The 19198-nt window shown below is 54.2% G+C and overlaps 8 protein-coding genes across 8 annotated transcripts; 3 read left to right on the forward strand and 5 right to left on the reverse strand.

Moving 5' to 3' along the window:
• Positions 1-167: 167 nt before the first annotated feature.
• BGZ61DRAFT_452588 (uncharacterized protein) lies at positions 168-3115 on the reverse strand. Its single transcript, XM_046245969.1, has one exon. It carries the CDS (start codon positions 2797-2799, stop codon positions 610-612), a length of 2190 nt encoding a protein of 729 aa, XP_046104452.1. The 5' UTR covers positions 2800-3115; the 3' UTR covers positions 168-609.
• Positions 3116-3235: 120 nt separating this feature from the next.
• BGZ61DRAFT_36611 (uncharacterized protein) lies at positions 3236-4105 on the reverse strand. Its single transcript, XM_046241655.1, has one exon. It carries the CDS (start codon positions 4020-4022, stop codon positions 3348-3350), a length of 675 nt encoding a protein of 224 aa, XP_046104453.1. The 5' UTR covers positions 4023-4105; the 3' UTR covers positions 3236-3347.
• A 1227-nt stretch (positions 4106-5332) lies between these two features.
• Positions 5333-6215, reverse strand: BGZ61DRAFT_452591 (uncharacterized protein). Its single transcript, XM_046245970.1, has 3 exons — positions 5951-6215; positions 5597-5866; positions 5333-5546 (listed from the first exon to the last, which is right to left on the reverse strand). The coding sequence occupies exons 1-3, from the start codon at positions 5953-5955 to the stop codon at positions 5537-5539; spliced, it is 285 nt and encodes a 94-aa protein (XP_046104454.1). The 5' UTR covers positions 5956-6215; the 3' UTR covers positions 5333-5536.
• A 4103-nt stretch (positions 6216-10318) lies between these two features.
• BGZ61DRAFT_452596 (S-adenosyl-L-methionine-dependent methyltransferase) lies at positions 10319-11912 on the forward strand. Its single transcript, XM_046245971.1, has 4 exons — positions 10319-10623; positions 10733-11319; positions 11369-11486; positions 11539-11912. Exons 1-4 carry the CDS (start codon positions 10463-10465, stop codon positions 11702-11704), a joined length of 1032 nt encoding a protein of 343 aa, XP_046104455.1. The 5' UTR covers positions 10319-10462; the 3' UTR covers positions 11705-11912.
• A 957-nt stretch (positions 11913-12869) lies between these two features.
• BGZ61DRAFT_352386 (autophagy protein Atg8 ubiquitin like protein) lies at positions 12870-13492 on the reverse strand (the record flags this gene model as incomplete). The annotated part of the gene is made up of 3 exons (XM_046240427.1): positions 12870-12918; positions 12977-13194; positions 13403-13492. 3 exons carry the CDS (start codon positions 13490-13492, stop codon positions 12870-12872), a joined length of 357 nt encoding a protein of 118 aa, XP_046104456.1.
• A 1144-nt stretch (positions 13493-14636) lies between these two features.
• Positions 14637-16492, forward strand: BGZ61DRAFT_452602 (Coproporphyrinogen III oxidase). Its single transcript, XM_046245972.1, has 2 exons — positions 14637-15193; positions 15290-16492. Exons 1-2 carry the CDS (start codon positions 14975-14977, stop codon positions 16307-16309), a joined length of 1239 nt encoding a protein of 412 aa, XP_046104457.1. The 5' UTR covers positions 14637-14974; the 3' UTR covers positions 16310-16492.
• BGZ61DRAFT_452603 (uncharacterized protein) lies at positions 16409-17467 on the forward strand. The gene has a single exon (XM_046245973.1). It carries the CDS (start codon positions 16670-16672, stop codon positions 17369-17371), a length of 702 nt encoding a protein of 233 aa, XP_046104458.1. The 5' UTR covers positions 16409-16669; the 3' UTR covers positions 17372-17467.
• On the reverse strand, positions 17468-19194 carry BGZ61DRAFT_420894 (proteasome regulatory subunit 12). The gene is made up of 3 exons (XM_046243496.1): positions 18550-19194; positions 18216-18487; positions 17468-18155 (listed from the first exon to the last, which is right to left on the reverse strand). Exons 1-3 carry the CDS (start codon positions 18734-18736, stop codon positions 17580-17582), a joined length of 1035 nt encoding a protein of 344 aa, XP_046104459.1. The 5' UTR covers positions 18737-19194; the 3' UTR covers positions 17468-17579.
• Between the last annotated feature and the right edge of the window lie 4 nt (positions 19195-19198).

The following is a 19198-nucleotide window of genomic DNA, read 5'->3' on the forward strand; positions in this document are numbered from 1 at the left end:
TCGTCGTCATCCTGACTCAGTCGTGTATCACCAGGCCTGGTTTGTCCCTCCTCACCGACACTATGCAACAGTCGCTGGCTTGATACATGACGCATCCGCAGACTGCAGAAGCAGACTGCAGAACGCGGAATGCGGAACGCGGAATGCGGAACGCGGAACAGTCACAAAGAATCATTCAAGTTTGTAGCCACCATTTCTTGTTGTTGTTATCGCTGTCTCAATCTAGCTTCATCGATAGGTTTGCCATGGAGGCTATAAAGTCCAATCTGTGTAGACCACAACCTAGACTCAGGACGTCTATCCGCGCGAATACATCAAACCACTAGGGTATCTTGTTTGACCCCCTCCTATCCAATAACTCAAATTCCACACCTAAATGGTAACAAAGGAAAATAACCAAATGCGGTTCGAGTTGCCTCCTTTCCAAGATTGTCTCAACGCCAGTCCATGCGGATCAAAATCATAGCTTCCGTCGCTTCCATAATTTCATGCAGTCAGCAGGGAGAGAATCTCTCGGCACGGTCCAGCCAGGCCGGAGTAACACTGCAATCAACACCATCCCCTTGTCACATAAAGCCAGCCATTGCGGTTCTGTTCCGCTCATGCAGGCTAGTACTTGCCCGCGGACTCAAATTGCCCATACGAGCTGCTCCGCTGGTGTCCATCCACTTCCATAGCTCGGCCGCCTTGCGCGCCCGACATAACCTTTTCGACTCCTCCGCTGGGAGCAGCACTGTAGCGCTCGAGCTCGCCGGAGGATGATCCAAAGCGAGGGAATGTCGTGCCTTGGCCCGCATCGTGTCCCTCATGCCCCATGCGAGGAGTCATGGCGGGCCGCTCGTCTCCAGTGTACCGCATACCGCCCTCGGCTCTACCGCGGTCGGGAGTTGCCATGCCGGCCAGTGTTCGGACGACCCCCAATAGTATGACGATGAAGTAAAGGAGGATCAGGCCGGTGGATATCAACGCTTCCTTGACCAAGTGGTTGTGAAGCCAGTCGGTAACAGACTTGACGGCTCCCGTGACTTCATCAGTAGTGACAGACGACGGGGACGCCAAAAATGTGTTGAGGCCCGAGTCGCCCTCAACTGAGTCCTTGGCTCCCAGACTGAATGTGTCGTTGGCGAAGAGTGGGAAGTTGACATTAGCATTGTCGTGTACCCACGTCAGACCCTTCTGCACACTCTCGATCTTGATACCGATAACACAGTGCAAGACTGTCTTGATCGGATCCAAGAGGATAGTACCATTGAAGACAGTCTTGAGGCCGTCGTCCATGGTATCGAGGAATGTTGTCAGGGTGTCGTTGACGGCATCTGTTGCGTTGGTAACGTAGCCAAGAACGTCGTTGTTGATTTCGTCGTTCAGTCCCTTGACCACAGAGTTGGCATCTGTGGCCCAATTGTCTGAGACGTTCTCCAAGGTCTTGACAACGTCATCGGCAAAGTTTCCGACCTCCGCAGCCAGAGCTGGGACCTCGTCATTTACCGCCTTGATGAGAAGCCACTGGCAAAAGCAGGAGAAGAACCCAGCCAGTGCGAGAGACAGGACGAACAGAGCCATAGGAGACGTAGCGTAGGCAATGCACCAACGAACGAGAATCTGTCGCTTGCCTTTGAATCGTGAGGCAATTTTAATGCCATAGGTAGCAGTCATCGGGCGCGATGCGATGTACACCACATCCATAGGGTCGTAAGCGTTCTTGGAAATGAGCTTAGCATGACGCTGCTCGCGTCTCCAGCGCATAATCTCGAGCCAAGCCATGGGGACGATGACCAAAACCGCCAGGATGATGAGGACGACAAGGAAAATGGTCTTGGCCTTCTGAATGAGGTCAAACAGCTTGGTGAAGAAGTCGTTGATGGTGCTGTTATCGGAGCAAAACGACAGCTCCTGCTTTTGAGCTAGGGGAAAGCTGTTCCGGTCAAACTTGTAGCTTCCGTAGCTTTCGTTGAGAAGATTGCGAACCAAGTCGAACGGAATGGAGATGGCCTGCTTTGTCAGGTTCTGGACTTCTTCGAACGTTGGAAGGTCTTCGTCGAGCTGTCGGACGTCCTTGACAAAGTCCTTTGCGTCCAGCTTAAAGTCCTGGAGGTCCTGGATGGGGGCGGTAAAGTTCACCTCGGGGATATCGGGAATCAAATCACCGAAAACAGAGTCTTCGATGTCCTTTGCGACCTTGTTGATTCCGTCTTCCAAGGTACCAGCAATGTCCTTGATCTCCTTGACGACTTTTCCGATCACCTCGTTGAAGGCACTCGTGGCATCTGAGGTGACATCGGCGACGACATCAAGACTGCCATGGATCATTGCTGTGATGAGGCAAGTATATGTAGCCGTGAGGAAGTTGATGTAGAAGATGATCATCGATTCCACGCCCGTGATGATCAGGCCCAGCATGAACACCATGGCTTCGACGGACTTTTCGATTCCCGAAGCCGCCATATCATTGACTCCCACCGACAGGTAGTGGGGCATGGAAGCCATAGTACTGCCGATGTCTTCAACTTTGGTGCAAGCCGAAAGGGCCTTGGTCTTGGCGTCACCAACGTTGTCGTTGAGGTCAGCGACCAGTAACATAAGTCGGATAAGTACAAGGATGAGAAGGACGGTCCAGCGGTTTATCCATATCTGGGAGAGCCTTGAGCGGAGGCTGAGGTAAGGTGTGAAGGTTGGCGCAGTGTCAGCGCGAGCCTCCTGTGTTTTGCGCATCTCGGTCATCTCGAATGAGTCTGTCCGGAGGGAGTCGGGGACGGCCGGGTAGACCGTCGAGTCTTCGTTTTTTCGTGAGAATAACATCTTGAGTCTGTCTGTGTTGGTAAGTGACGTCTAAGGGCGTGCTGAGAGTATCCGAATGAAAAAGAAGAGTAAATGGTGAAGAGGGCGGCGGCCAAGTGCGACGCAGGGAAAATAATATTAGGTGAGAAGTTCAGACATAGAAAAGAATACAAAGGAAAACAATGGCCGTCAATATGGGTGCCTGATCTAGCCTTCTATGATTCCATGGTGTCTAGATGTTGTGCGATTGTGTGTGCAGGTGCATGCAGAAAAGGGAAGACAATAGGAAAAATGAGAGGGGAACAAAGACAATAAGAAGCGCCGGTGATTGTATGAATACGGCAAGCACTCACCTGAGTCACTCCACAATTAGAGTGTCCAATAAAAGAACCTCTCAGTTTGAAATCACTTCAATGCGCAAACGCTCTCCAAGGCCCTTTGTTCGTTACGGGCGGCAGCGCTTAGAGAGGGTCCGGTTGGCTAAGCGCCTAGCCAAACGAGACCAGTCACGATGCTGGTTGAGTCTCGGGCACGGATGGTCCAAAACAAAGCCAAGAGACAAGGTTGCTTTATTTGGCCCGGAGAGTGCGAGCTGGGGAGTTCGAAGTGGCGTTGCAAGTGAGATCAGTTGAGGCTTCGCGGTGAGCTGAGGTTGGGGTGAGGTTCAGGTTGTCGCTTGGGCACAGCCGCAAGCATGGATGTAGTCGCTCCGGTTTAACTTGACTTATGATACTCGCGCAATGGCGGGTCACGATCTTGAGCAATTGCAGCGACCAAATGAATGGAGTGCAGGTTGCGTAGATATATAGTGACTCACTCAGAGGGCAAGGGGAACACCGGCGGAGCGACTGGTGAATGGTGCCCATCTTTCCAAATCTCACCATCAGGTCGGCAGCGAAGAGCAGTGGCATATATTCGATAGGAAAACAAGTCGTCTTGGACCGGGGCCGAGAATGCACTCTGACGCCATTGCAAGCCCACCAGCAAGCCCCCGGATACGTCCACCTGGGGACATCCAGCCCGGGATGGTCAGCCGAGATGGTGAGCTGGACCGAAGCTTGACTGGCGACAACAGGGCTGGATGAGAAACGCAAGGAAACGAGGGGATCCAAAGAGGGAGGATCATCGGTAGGCGCCCTGCAAGCGGCCGTCTTGCGGTGGCTGGAGGTGGCCGTGGCGACCAGGATGTGGTCGTCGGTGACGATGACTGATGTCCAATCAAGCCTCTGAAAGACACTCATCATGGTAGAAACCCCTGTCACCGCAGTCCCAAAATGGCACTGGAAAAGAAGGGTCCTGGACAGACCGGGGTTCGCGTGGGGACCTACTTACAGAAGTTACAGCACATAACCGCCGATCTCATCCAACGAACCCCAGAAACATCGCCACTTTGCAGACTGGGATGTGGATGAAAGCGAAACCGGTTTTCTGGAAGCTGTCGCAGGTTTTTATTCTGAAACTTGGACCCTTCGAGCCAAGCTTTAAAGATAGGCTCGTTCCGTTGACCGTTAGTTGGTTTAGTTAGTGACTGAGGCGGCGCAGGGCTGTGATTCTTGTTCTGGGCTCTGACGTCATCCCTGCTACCATCCAGGAACCAGGAAACCAACAACGAATAACGGACCGTGCGAATGACTGAACGAATCGCTCCGACATTCCGCCAGTAATGTTGCAGACGCGGTGTTGCCAATCATCAGCCCACCAGAGCGAAAATGGTATTTTCCGTGTTTGAGGTTCTGCACAGCGCTGGGTTGTCCGAATAATTGGTTAAGCGCCCATATTGCCTGTTGGCGGGCGCGTATGGAAACCCGATGGGGCGTCCCTCCCGCCCAGAACGCGCCCTCACCAACCATCCGCACGGCACCTAAAATAGCGAAAACGCCCTGTAACCGGTAGCTCGGGCGATGGGGCGATGGGGCGATGGGGTCAACCCGACCGCGAGTTCGTCTGGCGTGTCTTCTTTGAGCCGCGAATGCCTGTGTTGAGGGCGAGCTCCGTCATGAGAGCTTGCGAGGTGAAGCAGAGCGCAGTGAAGGCTCGCTCTATTAGGCCAAGCCCACCCACCAGACGGGAGCTACAGTAAGCTGCGGTGGCGATTCCATAGCTTCTCAGGTGACCAAGTTTATCGGCGACATCGCAGTCAACCACCCACCACCGTCGGTCCTTTGCGGTGATCGACAAATAGCTATCTCTTTCTAGAATAAGAAATCTGTGCCTTGAGGCTTTTTTAAGCTTTGAACAGAGATAGACACACCTGAAACGTCCTAAATAGCGGGAGGCAATTCAAGTCTCTGACTCTTACACACCTACCTGAATAAGTCCCAATCCGTTTGTGGCGAGGGGCTGGACCGGCGCGCAGTTCATCACCGACCAGGGCTGTTCCAGAAAGCAGCTCACGGGACAGTCTGCGTGGGGTGACTGCTGACTGCCGATACTGACGACAACCTGCTCGATGCGTTTGTCTGGGTGAAGCCTGGTGGCGAGCCTGACGACTTGGAGAACCATGCTTTATCCTCCCGCACGAGAAACAGACGGAATATTGGGTTCTGTGAAACGCCGTCGTCGAATAAATGTACTAGAATTATAGCCTCCTAGGTATGACCAACAAGTGTCAGGCCCGGGCGGTAACTTTCATCTCCTGGCTGCCTCCCTACCTCTCCATCTGATTGTCGCCAACTCATTCTCTCAATCCTGAACCTCTAGCTAAGTACCCAGTCTTAACTAGAAATCATTGCCCCCCAATCCACCCTACCTTCTCGAATCAAATCCGTCTACACATCGTCAGCAATCTCTACACACGTTCAGAAGGGAAACAACATACTGATACACCGTTCCATCCCGGTACGTAGGACACCCGTTCCAACCCGTGCCAATGCCGCACTGCAGCTTGCCAGCGACCCAGGTATTCGCCGAGGCGAGGCAGTAGACGTAGTCCCCGTTTGGCCCGCACGGCGGGAAGTCGTTCATGCCAAACGTCTTGCAGTTGGCTACGGTATCGCACCACGCGGCGCAGAAGGCGACGCGGTCGGCGTGGGTGGCTCCGGCGGGCATGTTCGAGCCGGTTTGGTCGATCCAAGAGCTACGAGAATGGTTAGCTTGCTCCGCCTTTGCCGGTTGACTACAGGCCAGCACGAAGAGGCATGGGCACGGGGCGCAGCTTACTCTGGAGAATAGGCACATCCATCCAACGGGCCGGAGACGAGCGAATAATGGAAATCGACGACCACAGTGGTCGTGGTGACAGGGACTGTTTGGCTAGCCGTCGACGTAGTGGTGAAAGTAGTCGTGGTCACGATGTTAGTGGTGGAGTACGCCGTGACGGATGTGCTCGTTACGGTGTTAGTCGGTAGAGTAGTCGTAGTGTCCGTGGATACCGTCGAGACATATTCAATAGAGGTGGTGTCGATTTGCAACAGTTCTTTGGTGGTTGTGTACCCAACTGAAGTCGTAGTCGTCTGAGAGAAATATTAGCATAGACGTGGTCGAAAGGCACAATGGCTGATTGAGCACTTACGGTATCGGTAGTGATGAGCTCCGTGTAAACGTCGTCAACTGTCTTCACTCCACCAACGGGCTGGGTCTTGGCAGTCGTGACCGTAGTGTATGACTTCGCGGTGAATGTTCGCGTCGACGTAACTGTTTTGCATATAGGGTGCGGCTCCAGGCACTAAATTTGTTTTAAAACGTTGGTTAGCCTTGGCTTCTCGTTGTCATTCTCTTTGCCGTGACCAAGAGGCCGAGGAGGGACCCGACAAGAACTTACCGAGCAAGCTTTCTCAATCTTGCGAGGCTCGAGGCGCTTCAGCTTCTTGAACAAATCCGACGGCTTGGGAGGAGGAGGGTATCCACGCCGGCAAGGACCACTCGTAGGCTCGTTGGTCTCCTCGGGAGCCACCGTACGCTTTCTCAGGCCGTGGTCGACATTGGTCGTCACCGTCTTCGTTCCGGAAGACACCGTCGTCGTGGTCTTAATCGTCGACGTAGATGTGGCCGTGCTTGTGATGACGGTCGTCGGGAGAGTCGTGACTGTGACCGTCCTGCGTCTTGTTAGTCGTTCCTCCTAACCATTGTTTTCGTGAAGCGCTTACTGGACGTCTGTCCCCGTGACCGTGTACTCGGTAAACGTCTTCGTGTACTCAACGGGGTATCGCGAGTTGGTGTAAACGGTCTGGACGGAAGTCGCCGTGTAGGTCGTTGCGGTCTGTGGGCACCAACATGTTAGCTGTGATAAGGCTACTTGTATCCAAAAACCTACCGAGGTAGTAGTGGTTGAAGTCTTAACAACGGTCGTCGTATAAATATACGAGACAGTGGTCGCAGTGTGGACAAGGTCCGTCGAGTATCCAGTCGTCACCGTGGCCGTTTGGGTGGCATGGCGAGTGATAGTCTTTGTCGTCTTGGCCGTTGCATGTTTCGTGGAAGTACAAGGCGGCTTGGGATCTAGACAACCGTCAACCAAAGCACCGCGATTCCCACTCTCCCTCGGTATCTAGTTACATTTCGCCTCACAGTACGACTGTGCAGGGGGGTAGTTGGACAGAGGCAGCAATTCTTTGTAGGGATGGTCGTAGCAGACGTTGTATCCGTATCCGTATCCGTAGGGGTGGGCGAGAACGAGCCCAAGGTTCAGGAGAACGGCCCCGACGAGGAGCTTGACCGACATGCTATGCAACGGTTCCTGGCAACGGTTCCTGGAAACCAGCGGCCAGATCTGGGGAACAGGCTTGCTTGGTAGTGTGGAGCGAAGGAGGCAAAGATCAACGGTCGTGTGGTGCCTTCATGCCCAACCCTGGGCTATATATTTTGAGGTTGCAGTTCCCATGATCGAAACGACCCTTTTCTCCTCGATTAGACCCCGAGATCAGCCCTAGTTCCCCTCGCATGTATGAAGCCCATGATTGCGCCTTTCATAGGCCGCACTTGCAGGGCTAAGCTTCAGCTCCCAACGTTCTAAAAACGCCTCCCCGACGCTGCTTTCTCAGCTGGCCTCGCCAATGCTGCCAGACGGGCTAGGGGGCTCCAAACTTTCCACAAAACATGTCCGTGGCTCCGTATCAAATGAGGTGGCGCCTGCGCGAATAATCACTACTCCACAACTGAGCGTTGTGGCCGTTGTGGGAGGTTCCCGAAGTTTGCATCTCTTCGTATTCTCGGGTGTCGTTGGCCGAGGGGATGAGAGTAAGCGGTTCAGATACGAGCAGGAGTAACTAGGTCTGACAGAGTATCAGGCTCGAGTCCATCACCTCGACCGACGATATTCTCTGTTTTCTGTCCTCATTCTTCACTCATCTCTGTATATCCGTACAGAGTACCACGATACCCTCATCCCTCTTACCGACTGTTTGCTCCTCAAGCCATATGTCCCCCCGACGCTATTCTAGCCACACGGCAAGGAAATTGAGACCTACTACGGTCTAGAGACGTGGATCCAGCGATACACTAGGTATAAGTACGGACTCATGTGTTGCGAAGGGTATAAGGGGGGGTAGGCGGCCCCGCAAGGGACGTTCGTCTTTTTGTGACAGCAGGCTAAATAATCGAATATTACCGGCCCAGCTGCTTCTAATGGGCTGTTGGGTGCTTGGCAAAAGAGTTTATCTTGACAGCGATCCGATACAAGAGGTCCCCCGACTAGCAGGAATCAGGGTCTTGCACGCTAATGCGTTAGTTTCTCCCTGGTGCCACACACGAGCCTAGACCCTGAGAGATGACACTCAGAGGTGGAGAGCAAATGGACCCGGTGAAGTAGCTGAAGGGCAACCCTTTGTCAGTGTACGGATACAAATACTCGTCTAGATCAAATCCAAGCCCAGAGGCACCAAGAACCAGGCTGCTGGTGACGGGGCGCCTCCTCAAATCGAAGTCGCCTTCTCGCTTCGCGCTTGAGACGATACGGATCTCCCCGCCACTAGTAGAATGACAATGACATTGGGGTAGCGCGCACGAGTCGAGCGAATGGCCTGTTACGGACTACAGATGAACAAAGACGTGGGGTTATTGACGGGCTGAGGCATGGAGAATTCTCAACCATACAGACTCTGTACTCCGTACTGCATATTGGGATATGCCCTCAAGTAAAGGACCTGTTGTTCACCCCAACTCGTAGCAAACGAAACGTCATTGCTACTTCATCAACGCCATAGTGCGTAAGGTGGATAGCTCTCTGGGGTACAGCTGCGCTCGCAAGCCACAAACAGCCTAGTCGCGGTGTGCCACACCAAAGGAAAGGGTCTCATATGCCTCAGGGGACGGTCGTTTTTTGTCCCATCATCTGCGTCTTGTGACTCCTAGCAACAGAATCATTGCAGCCAAGCCCATGCTCACTCTCTCGGCTTCGTCCCATAAATCGAACAATGGCAACGAGAATTAGCCCGCAGAACCCCCCAAATCAAGGTCGGATATCGGCATACGTGTGCCAGTAGGCGTGGATGCCCGCGTCGTTTAGGTTCTTCCTCCCATCCGCCAGCATCAACCGCCACCTCCTCACGCGTCCAACCGTGCGCCGTCGTGGACGGCGTCGGGTTGACCGACTCGAGCGCCACGCTGCTGTTCTCGTTGTTCCAGGCCAGCGGTTGGTCGGCCACTTGAATCAGCGGTCCGCGATATCCGTGAAGCCCACGTCGGCCATGCACTCGCTCATGATTTCGAAGGCCGTGAAGGCCGGCCGAGCTTGACGGGGGCGTCTTTGAGGTGCCGTCTTTGAGGTGCCGGGTCCATTTGTACAGCGCGTGCTGCTCCGTGAGGGAGCCGTCGCCTGGTGAGATTGCTCACCACTTTAGTACACCCGACGACGGCTGCACAGTAATCCATGGCCTCTTGCGAAAATTCAGTCCCGTCCTGGATGCTTAAATTCATCATCCTACTGTGAATGTAGTCAAAAGGCTCGGAATAATTATATTCTTCGTCAATGTCGTCGATGATGAACCGGACGTTGGTCGGGACACTTTGCGTGTCATTTAATGTGGTGATCCATCAAACCGAATCGGAATCTTACAAGCTGGGCTGAATTGGAGAAAGATCAAAACCAGTCACCTATGGCTCTCATTAGTACCCCACAATGAAGCCAAGTTGCAGCGTTCCAATACCTCACCTCCGAGTGCTCATCGCCAAAGTCCTTGGGGTGGTCCAATGGTCGCGGGGCCTCATCGCGTAATGATCTACCCTGGGTGGTAGGTCTGGTGATGATGAGGGTTTCAATGAAGTTGCTTCAGGAAATCATAGGGCTTCTCATATGATACATGGCCTTTGTCAATTTTATTTACGAAGGAATTACACAGAGCAGTGAAGACGTCATTCGGGACGGCCCGTCGAGGTGGTGGAGGCGGCGGGAACTGTCAGATTGCGGTATATCGACTTAGATGCATTAAAGTCACCACTATAACTACCTACATTTTTGGCCTGACGGTGTAATCTCACAGGAATCGCAGTCATCATTATAGATGAGCCTAATTGGACATGACCGCGTTGCTAACCAACTGTAGCTGGGTGCGACGTCACGGGGTAAGCCCGCCTCCATGTTCCCCGCCATTTCAACCGCAACCATCTCTTTACCACGCTTCTTCTAGTCGACATTGGCATTCGAAAGGGGGTCGAAATCCCTGACCACCCCCTCCTCTCAATTCCAGACCGAAGGAGGCTGTGCACATTTGCCTTTTGCCTCATTCATACTGTCCAAATACCACTCGCAATGACGACTGCTACAGCTTCAATGGCCTCGGCGGACCAGGCCACCGACCTAGCCAAGCAATATGACACTCCACTTGGAATGGCCCACTCAACTATGCAGGCTCTCAAAGATAGAATCAAGCTCCACTATGATCTTGCCAGTGACTACTACCTCAGTCTGTGGTGCGTACATTCAAAGCATCACACTCTTCCCGCTTTAGCAATAAAACCCTTGCACATCAATCTGTAGTTTGTAGCATCCTGCTGACTGACGATCTCCTTGTGTCATCAGGGGCGAGCACATCCACCACGGCTACTGGCCAACCGAAGAGTCCCAGGCGATTATCACAAAGGAGGAGGCCCAAACTAACCTCATCCAACTCCTCCTCGATGTCTCGAAATGCCCTGCCAACGGCGTCGTCCTTGATGTTGGATGTGGCGTCGGTGGCACGTCTCGGTATCTCGCCTCCAAGCATGGATGCACCGTGACTGGGATCACCATATCTTCCAAGCAAGTCGAAATTGCCAACCGACTCACCAAGGCCGCCGCAGAAAGCGAGAGCCAGAACGCCGCTGAGTCGACGTCCGCCGAAGCTCCCGGAATCCCAGATGCCGACGGCTTCATCCGACTTGGCTCCGGTAAGGTCCGTTTTCTTGAACTAGACGCAGAGAAGATGGCAGACTTCTTTGTAGGGCAAGAGGGCACGTTTGGCACCGTTTGGATCAGCGAGGCTCTGAGTCACTTTCCCAACAAACCCTTATTCTTTGAGAATGCAAAGAGGGTCTTGAACCCAGGAGGAAAACTAGTACTGGCGGACTGGTTCAAGGCAGAGAACCTAGACGAGACAACTTTTGTCAACGACATCAAACCAATCGAAGGCAAGAGCTTTGATAACTACCCCCAAATATGCATACTAACCAAACATAGATGGCATGCTTCTGCCTCCTCTTTGTACGCAACGGGGATATGTAGATTTAGCTACCCAAGCCGGACTCCAGGTGTTCGCGGAGCCGAAAGATATCAGCCAAGAAGTCCGGAAAACATGGCAAGTCCCAGATGCCCTAGACGCCATCAGGTCAAACGCTGACAGAACCTAGGGACATTACATGGTCACTCGTACAGAACCCCTCACTGTGGGCGTTCGCTTTCGCCCAAGGCCGCGATGGCATTGCCTTTCTGCAGTCGTTCCGGGCCATGAGACGGGGATACGCCAATGGAAGCTTCCGGTACGCTGTTATGGCTTTCAACAAGTGCTCGGTTTAGACAGGATGTTTCTATCCTGCCTGTTGAACTGGTTGGACTTCAGCCCTCATTCACTTATGCGCGGTTGTGGATTGAAAGAACTCAAGTCAGAGTATAGCAAACGCTTCAAGACAAACATAGTCTCAAACATATTTCACAGCTAACTAATCCCGATGCCTTCTTTCCCTCGTCTATTTATTCAGAGCCCTCTGCTTGGGAGATCCTAAATCATCCTTCCATCATATCTCACTCACTCACTCGTCCACATTTCACCAAATCACGACACTTCTTACCAAAGCTTACTACACTCACCATGTGTGTTCTAATTATGGCGCTCGCCCACTGCTGCCTGCCCCCCCATATGTGCAAGAACATCTTCCTCTACCTCACACAGAATGTACGATGCAACCAGTACCGAGGAGGATTCTGTCCATCTACCACGATTCACGTCCCTCCAACAACGCTACAGGCACAGTCTCTTTTCAGGTTGCGATGCCCGTCCTGTGTTAAGAAGGCTGCATCGTCACTTTCGCAACTGCCTGGGAATAGCATCCAATCTGGCAAATAGCGGCTACATATCCGTTATCAGTTCACGGAACGGTATCAAACGCCTTCGTCTCACATGGCCAATTTTACAGGTCCTACCAAATCCCAAGAAGGGTGGGTGCGGGAAAACAGGGCATAGCAGGGTAACATAGCTATTGTGCTTCATTCGATAAGTCGATAGACCGTTCACTTTGGCCATCCCGTCCTCTGAACCAAAATGAACTATGATCCTGACCCATCCATGACATTGTGGCAGAGTTAAAGCCAATGATTTGCATCTGCGAGATGAAACGCGATGAATCGTCAAGTTTGAAAAAGGTGCATTCTAGGGAAACCGTCACTAAAATCACCAGAACCAAGTCTTCTCACGTAAGATCCAATGAAGCTTCTTCGCCTGGCAACGATCCTTTATCACGCACGCAGAGGCGCACCCAGGTCCAGTTCCAGACAAGCCAAGAATGGAGCTTGCCTATCGCAGACGATAGTGCAAGATTCTATTCCATTCCAAAGCCTCACGGTTCGAAATTACCGTAACATCAAAAAGTGCCAGTGCCCTCCAACAAATAGATTCCCCCACGTACGACCATAACGCCCGCATCATTCGCAACATGGAATGGATGACTGATCAAATACACATCACTCAAGCGGTACCGAAGGTGTTCTCGCCGGAGTAGGTGATGTAGAGGAAGCTGTGAAACCAGTTAGCAATGTGATTCGAGCCTCGATGGTGCGGAGGGAGCAACGTACCCATCCTCGTCCTTGTGCTCCTCATAGATGCTGCTCATGAGGGCGGCGGTCGGGGGGAGGACCTCGTCGACGAAGATGAAGATGGCCTTCTCGGGGGAGAGCTTAATTCGCTTGCGGATGACGTAGACGAACTGACCGACAGTCAGGTCGGCGGGAACCAGGTACTTCTTCTTGTCGATCGTGGCAATGTCGCTCTTCTCGACCTTCTCGCAGATGACCTATTGAAACATCATTGTTAGCAGGAAGCCCGTTTGGCTGAGGTTGGTGGGCAAGAAGGCTGGCAGCATGGCGAGAGAGTAAGGCGGTCACCCCGCCAAGGTACCTCTCGCTCGCTGCGTTTGCTGGTTGCTGACTGCTTGCCCGCCCTCGCGACGCAGAGACGATGGACGAGCTGAGAGGAAATGAAGGCGAGAGAAAAATACTCACAGGAATGCGGTCCGCATACTTCTGTCGGATACGTTCGGCCTCGGCCTTGCGCTTCTCGAAGGGGTGCTCGTCCTTGAACTTGCTGCGCATAGTGGCGGTGGGAGGTGTGATTACCGATAGGAGCGAAGGCAAGATACGGGATGCGAGGACTCGAGAGAGGGAGTTTGTGGATGTTACTTTGGGGATGTTTTGGGAGAAATGGTTTGCGGAGATGGAGATGGAAATGGAGATGGAAGATGAGAAACGGATTAGGTTGCGATCAGTTTGCGTCAGGAGCAGGAGAATGGCCGGAACAGTCAGAAGGTGGCACCCGGACGGCACAGATGAGCGGTCGGCGAGGGAGGCACCTGCCTACGAGTGGCGGGCGGACAGTGGGCGGAGGCAGCGGAGGCGGAGGGCGCTGGAGGCACTGTGAGCAGCAGGCAGACGAGACAGTGGCAGGGCAGGCAGGCGCGGGGCTGTTGCGCTAGCCTTTATATGAACTAGCGTCGCCCTGTGCAATGAATCACAAGAGGCGCTCAGGGCCAGCTGCAGGCCAGCCAGGTGATTATGGCGGGGAAGTCGCAGCAAGTCAGGCGTCGCACTGTATCATTCCAAGGGCCCGTGACCGTGAACTGCATCAAGCCGACGGGTCTGCCCTCCTCTGCGACGAGAGGAAGGTCGGGCTGTTCCATCCTTCAGCTGGTACCTACATGAGCTATGTGCGGCATCGTAGCTAGGTGGACAGGCGAACAACTAGATGCCGGGTCCCTAGCTCCTCTCATCCAAGTGACTCAGCGGGCAGGCAGCCAGTCAGTCAGCAGGGCTGGTCCGATGGGAGGTGACACACGTTGGCTTTGTGAACCTCTGCATACTCGGCAAAGTGCAGAACGTGCTCGTGCTCTCTGGAAGCATCCACTACAAGCCATCCCGCCTCCTCGCCTGTTTCCTCTGGCTCTTGCGTGCTTGCTTGCTTACATGGCAGGGGCAAGTAGCATACCAGCCTGTGAGGAAGGGCAGTGATGGATAGCTTGCCTGCACACGCATCAAGCCCCTGTCCAAGCGCGTCACCGAGGACGGCCCCCTCACAGTTTTATCATGGCTTTCACACTGTCCTCGCAATATCTGTCTCTCCGTGTCCCGAAGGCGGCAGTGTTAGTCATGGGAAGTGTCACGGGAAATGTTATGGGAAAGGTCACGGGAAAGGTCACGAGAAGTATCACATGGACAATCGGCTGACCAAAAGAAAGAAAATCCGAGGACGACATCAAGAGCCGGGAGGTACGTACCAGGTACCATGTACCGACGACCGACGTCAGCCGATTTGTCCGAGCACCGCAAGCCCGACATCCCAGCCAAGGACAGCGCGGTCCAGAATCCCCAGTCCCAAGTGCCGCGCCAGGAAAGCCAATTGCTGAACATTCGATTCTGACCATCACACGAGTCAATTCGGCCCTGACCGCTCCCCAACTGGTTGCGCAAGTGGCCTCATGCACGTCGCATAGCACCACCTTGCGACGATCAGTCAGTTCCTGTGCCTCTCGGCCTATACTCCCTGGTCCGGCCGGTCCTCGTCCCAGATATTTAGTCGCAATGGCTGCCAGCCGGTATGCCCAGCGCCTTACCGCGCATCTCGGGTCTCCCTCTACACGCCTTACACGCCTCTCCCAGACCCAATTGAAGTCTTACAGGCGCTGGTTGTCGAGTTCGACCACTTCCGGCTCCTCCAAGAGCGCTCCGCCCTTCAACCCTCTCCCTGTGTGGCTTGCCGCGGCTGCCGTAGCCGTCGCAGCCCCTCTGGCCTACAAGATGGTATGACTCCTTACAAGCTCTGTTCGCCCCCGCCAGAGCTCTCTTTACCTTCTCCGAGTTGGATAAAGGCCAACTGCTCACGGATCTTCCATTCAGGCTGAAAATGACACCATTGCCCTCGACGCGGCCAGTCTCGCCGACCGAGATGCCCAGAAGAAGCGAGAGTCCGGTGTCGGCACCGAGTCGCCCATGCGTCTCCGCATGGAGAAGTTTATCAAGGAGCAACAGAAGTTGATCGTTGAGGGCCTCGAGCAAGCCGATGGCATGAAGTTCCGCAAGGATGAGTGGGAGCGCCCCAATGGCGGCGGCGGCATTACCTGCGTCCTCCAGGAGGGCAAGGTCTTCGAGAAGGCTGGTGTCGGTGTCAGCGTTGTCTACGGCTCCCTACCCAAGCCTGCCATTGAGAAGATGCGTGCCAACCACAAGACCCTCGACCCCAATGTCGAGTCTCTCGACTTCTTCGCCGCTGGTCTGAGCATGGTGCTCCACCCTTACAATCCCATGGCCCCCACCGTCCACCTCAACTACCGATACTTTGAGACGGCCAACCCCGACGGCACATCGCAGGCCTGGTGGTTCGGCGGCGGCAGCGATCTGACCCCGTCCTACCTCTTTGACGAAGATGCCATTCACTTCCACAAGACTCTCAAGGATGCCTGCGACTCTCACGACAAGGAGTACTACCCTCGATTCAAGAAGTGGTGCGATGAGTACTTCTACAACAAGCACCGAGGTGAGTGCCGTGGCATCGGCGGCATCTTCTTTGATGACCTCGACGAGAGCGAGCGCGATCAGGAGAACACCTTTGCCTTCATCCAGGACTGCCTCAAATCCTTCCTGCCCTCATACATCCCCATTCTCGAGAAGCGCAAGAACATGCCTTACACTGAGGAGGAGAAGGACTGGCAGCAGATCCGCCGCGGCAAGTACGTCGAGTTCAACTTGGTCCACGACCGTGGTACCGCCTTTGGTCTCAACACACCCGGATCTCGCGTCGAGAGCATCCTCATGAGCCTGCCCCTGACGGCGAGCTGGAAGTACATGCACGAGCCCGAACCCAAGAGCCGCGAGCAGCGTCTCGTGGAAGTGCTGAGGGACCCCAAGGAATGGGTGTAAGCGAATATTTGGGCTAATGTTGTACTGCCCACGCATGAAGTCCAAGGTCACGATATCAGATGGAGTGTAAAATATGATGTGGTATAATAGATGGATGCCAGGGCTGTATAAATAAAAATCACACAAGAAAGCGGGCGGCACGAAGGATAGTAAAATAAAATAAAATACCGTTATATCCACCAATGGTTTGTTATGTCGGTGGTGCTGGAGGCTGAAGAGGGGATTAGCAAGTCATGAACTGGAGTGGACCGTGAAGTCATCAACATCCAATGCCCACTCCGGTATCGTCAAAAGAACCAAACCTCTTCTCTTCACTCCTCCATCTACAAACACAATGACACCCGGCCCAAGCTGCCGGCAATGGAGAGTCTCCCCTCCCATCGCCAGTTCCTAACAACTCTTATCAATTCCGTCTCCGACATCGCTCCGCCCGCCGACGCCGCATTGTCACCACCAGCCCCTCCATCCTCGACTACTCCGTCGCCCCTGCAAGCCATCGCGCAGGCCCAGCGCCCCCTGCTGCTGACCCTGCACGTGCTTTTCCCAAGCCTCCTCCTCCCGGCGCTCGACCTTCTTGACCGCGGGCTCGTCACGCGGCTGCGTCGTGCGGAGGCGGGCGCCTTGGGCAATGACGCCGAACAGGATGGATCTGTAGACGGGGCCAAGGACGCCGCCGCTGGAGGATCAAGCGATGGCATTTTCCTCGTGCGGTCACTAGCCACGACGCTGACGCGCCGGAATCGCGATGTCGCCCTCTCGTCGCAGCGTTACAGCGTCCACCTCGGCGTGTGGAACTGCTCCTGCGCGAGCTTCGCGTTTGACGCCTTCCCGAGCCATCCAGGACCAGCTTCAGAACAGGAGGACGCGTCGCAGCTTTCGGGGCGGTGGTCGTTTGGCGGAGCGAGCCGAGACGGGCTGAGTGTATCCGCTGGCGATGTGCCATGCTGTAAGCATCTCCTCGCGTGTCTACTGGTTGAAAAGTGGCCGAGCATGCTAGGACAGTACGTTGAGGACCGGGATACCTCGAGGGAAGACATGGCGGGCATCGCTGCGGAAATGTAACGAGGCACTGGATGCGTTGTGAGATGGACGTCAAGGCGGTGGCTGGCATGTATTATCCCCGCGACCTCATCTAGTAATCCGACATGATATGCTCAATGTACAAAGGCTTTTGCCCTCCCTCTCCGGCAACCATGCCGCCCTGATTGCATCCTCCAGACGCCGAGAACCTCCGCGATCAAGTCTACGTTCCTCTACCGGGTCTGTTGACCTATTTCTTGCTCTCCTTGCCATCCTTGCCGTCCTTATCCTTGTCACCCTCCTTGGCCTCGCCATTCACACCATTGGCGCCGTCCTTCTTGTCGGCCTTGGCGTCGTCCTTCTTGCCCTCCTTCTCCTCTTGCTGTTGTCGGTTCTGGATTTTGTTCTCGATCAAATCGTGGAAGGCCGTGATAGCGCGTATCAGACTGCTCAGGTAGATGGTCATGAGCTGATCGTTGGTCTTGATGCTCATGGCATTGGATAGCTCGCCAGCGCCAGACTTGCCGTCTCCTTCAGGAGTTGACAGGTTGGGGAGCAGGTTGAAGACATCCTGCAGATTTCCAAGGATGGCGTGGTTGACGGGTAGCTGGCCGTCGAGGACTTTTTGAAGGTAAGCACCAATGTCTCGCAGGCGCAGGTGTAGGCCCTGGAGTGACTGGAGCTGGTTGGTGATTCGGGTAGACAGTGTTCCCGCGGCCACATCGCGGATGTCTCTTAGCAGGTGCTCAACACCAATCTCTTCTGCTTCCTCGGCCTCGATAATCGACGGGGTGTGTACAAAAGTTCGCGACGTTGTCGTGCCATCCTGTTCGGTCGCGTTAGCTATTTAATGTGCCCTTTTCGAAATGGGCACGGCGCAACTCACATCCTTGATCTCCTCGACAGCAAAGTAAGCGTCAGTGGGAACGCCAGACTCCTTTGGTTGAACGTCAATGATGACGAGAAGAGGGTTGGGGGTATATCGCTTGAAGAGTTCGTTGATCTCCAGATCGGAAGCACGCAGCTTGGGGCCGGTGTGGTACCATCCTATCAACTTCTCCCGGGCGTTGACTTTCTTGAACATGTCGTTCATGGACTCGACGTAGTTGTGGTCGAGGAACCACACTGAGGGGTCCTTGTCATCCTCCTCGAAGGGAACTATGATATGTTTGTAAGCGCCCGACCTGGCGGCGGTTTCTCGAGAGCATCAGGTAACGCACCAGCAAAGCTGTTAGATACTCTCACGTTCTTTCCATCGTTCTGGCCAAGGAGAACACCGACTACTCGCCGCTTTGTCTTGGTAGAGACAGTGCGGTTGTAATGGTCGACGGCGGAGAGGAGGACGAGAGGCGCAACGGTGACGTTTCGGGTGAGGAGGGAGAGGGTTTCTGCGGTCGTGGTAGGCATCGTAGAGTCGTTGCAGTGGGGGGGTCACAGCGTCGGCGTATCTTCTGAGGGGAGTGCGATTGATTTCATGCGAGAGCGGCGAAGAAGAGGGCGAAAATGGGAATTTGTCGTCGTGGTGGATGATGTGTGGTTGCACGTACGTACACTTGAGGCTGCCTTCGTCTTGGAGCTTAGCTCCCGATTGGGTCAGGCTGGCGGGCACAAGCGCTGGAGCCTCGTAGAAATGCAGTCACGTGGATTGAATGCCTAGCCACAACTTCCAGGTCCTCAGCCACACGCCACAACAATAGATGACAACCAAGCGAACCCCCACTGAGTGAGTGGCTGGTTCAGTTCGGCAGGTGGGAAGCGGTGTGGCTTCTTGTCTCCCAGTTTAGGTATTCAGCTGACATCATTGTTCGGTGAGAGAGACACAGAGACACATGCTAGAATGCGGCTGGAGTTGGATTCAAGAATGCACTT

Source organism: Ilyonectria robusta, assembly GCF_021365365.1.
Source record: "Ilyonectria robusta strain PMI_751 chromosome Unknown BGZ61scaffold_10, whole genome shotgun sequence".
Lineage (NCBI taxonomy): Eukaryota > Fungi > Ascomycota > Sordariomycetes > Hypocreales > Nectriaceae > Ilyonectria > Ilyonectria robusta.

Bases quoted from the DNA above. Each gene is read 5' to 3' on its own strand.
- BGZ61DRAFT_452588 (XM_046245969.1), bottom strand. From the start codon at position 2,799: ATGTTATTCTCACGAAAAAACGAAGACTCGACGGTCTACCCGGCCGTC.
- BGZ61DRAFT_36611 (XM_046241655.1), bottom strand. From the start codon at position 4,022: ATGATGAGTGTCTTTCAGAGGCTTGATTGGACATCAGTCATCGTCACC.
- BGZ61DRAFT_452596 (XM_046245971.1), top strand. From the start codon at position 10,463: ATGACGACTGCTACAGCTTCAATGGCCTCGGCGGACCAGGCCACCGAC. The intron at 10,624-10,732 runs GTGCGTACATTC...TTGTGTCATCAG, and splicing joins GACTACTACCTCAGTCTGTG to GGGCGAGCACATCCACCACG. The intron at 11,487-11,538 runs GCAAGTCCCAGA...GACAGAACCTAG, and splicing joins CAAGAAGTCCGGAAAACATG to GGACATTACATGGTCACTCG.
- BGZ61DRAFT_452602 (XM_046245972.1), top strand. From the start codon at position 14,975: ATGGCTGCCAGCCGGTATGCCCAGCGCCTTACCGCGCATCTCGGGTCT. The intron at 15,194-15,289 runs GTATGACTCCTT...TCTTCCATTCAG, and splicing joins CCCCTCTGGCCTACAAGATG to GCTGAAAATGACACCATTGC.
- BGZ61DRAFT_452603 (XM_046245973.1), top strand. From the start codon at position 16,670: ATGGAGAGTCTCCCCTCCCATCGCCAGTTCCTAACAACTCTTATCAAT.
- BGZ61DRAFT_420894 (XM_046243496.1), bottom strand. From the start codon at position 18,736: ATGCCTACCACGACCGCAGAAACCCTCTCCCTCCTCACCCGAAACGTC. The intron at 18,488-18,549 runs GTGCGTTACCTG...AACATATCATAG, and splicing joins AGTATCTAACAGCTTTGCTG to TTCCCTTCGAGGAGGATGAC. The intron at 18,156-18,215 runs GTGAGTTGCGCC...GCGACCGAACAG, and splicing joins CTGTCGAGGAGATCAAGGAT to GATGGCACGACAACGTCGCG.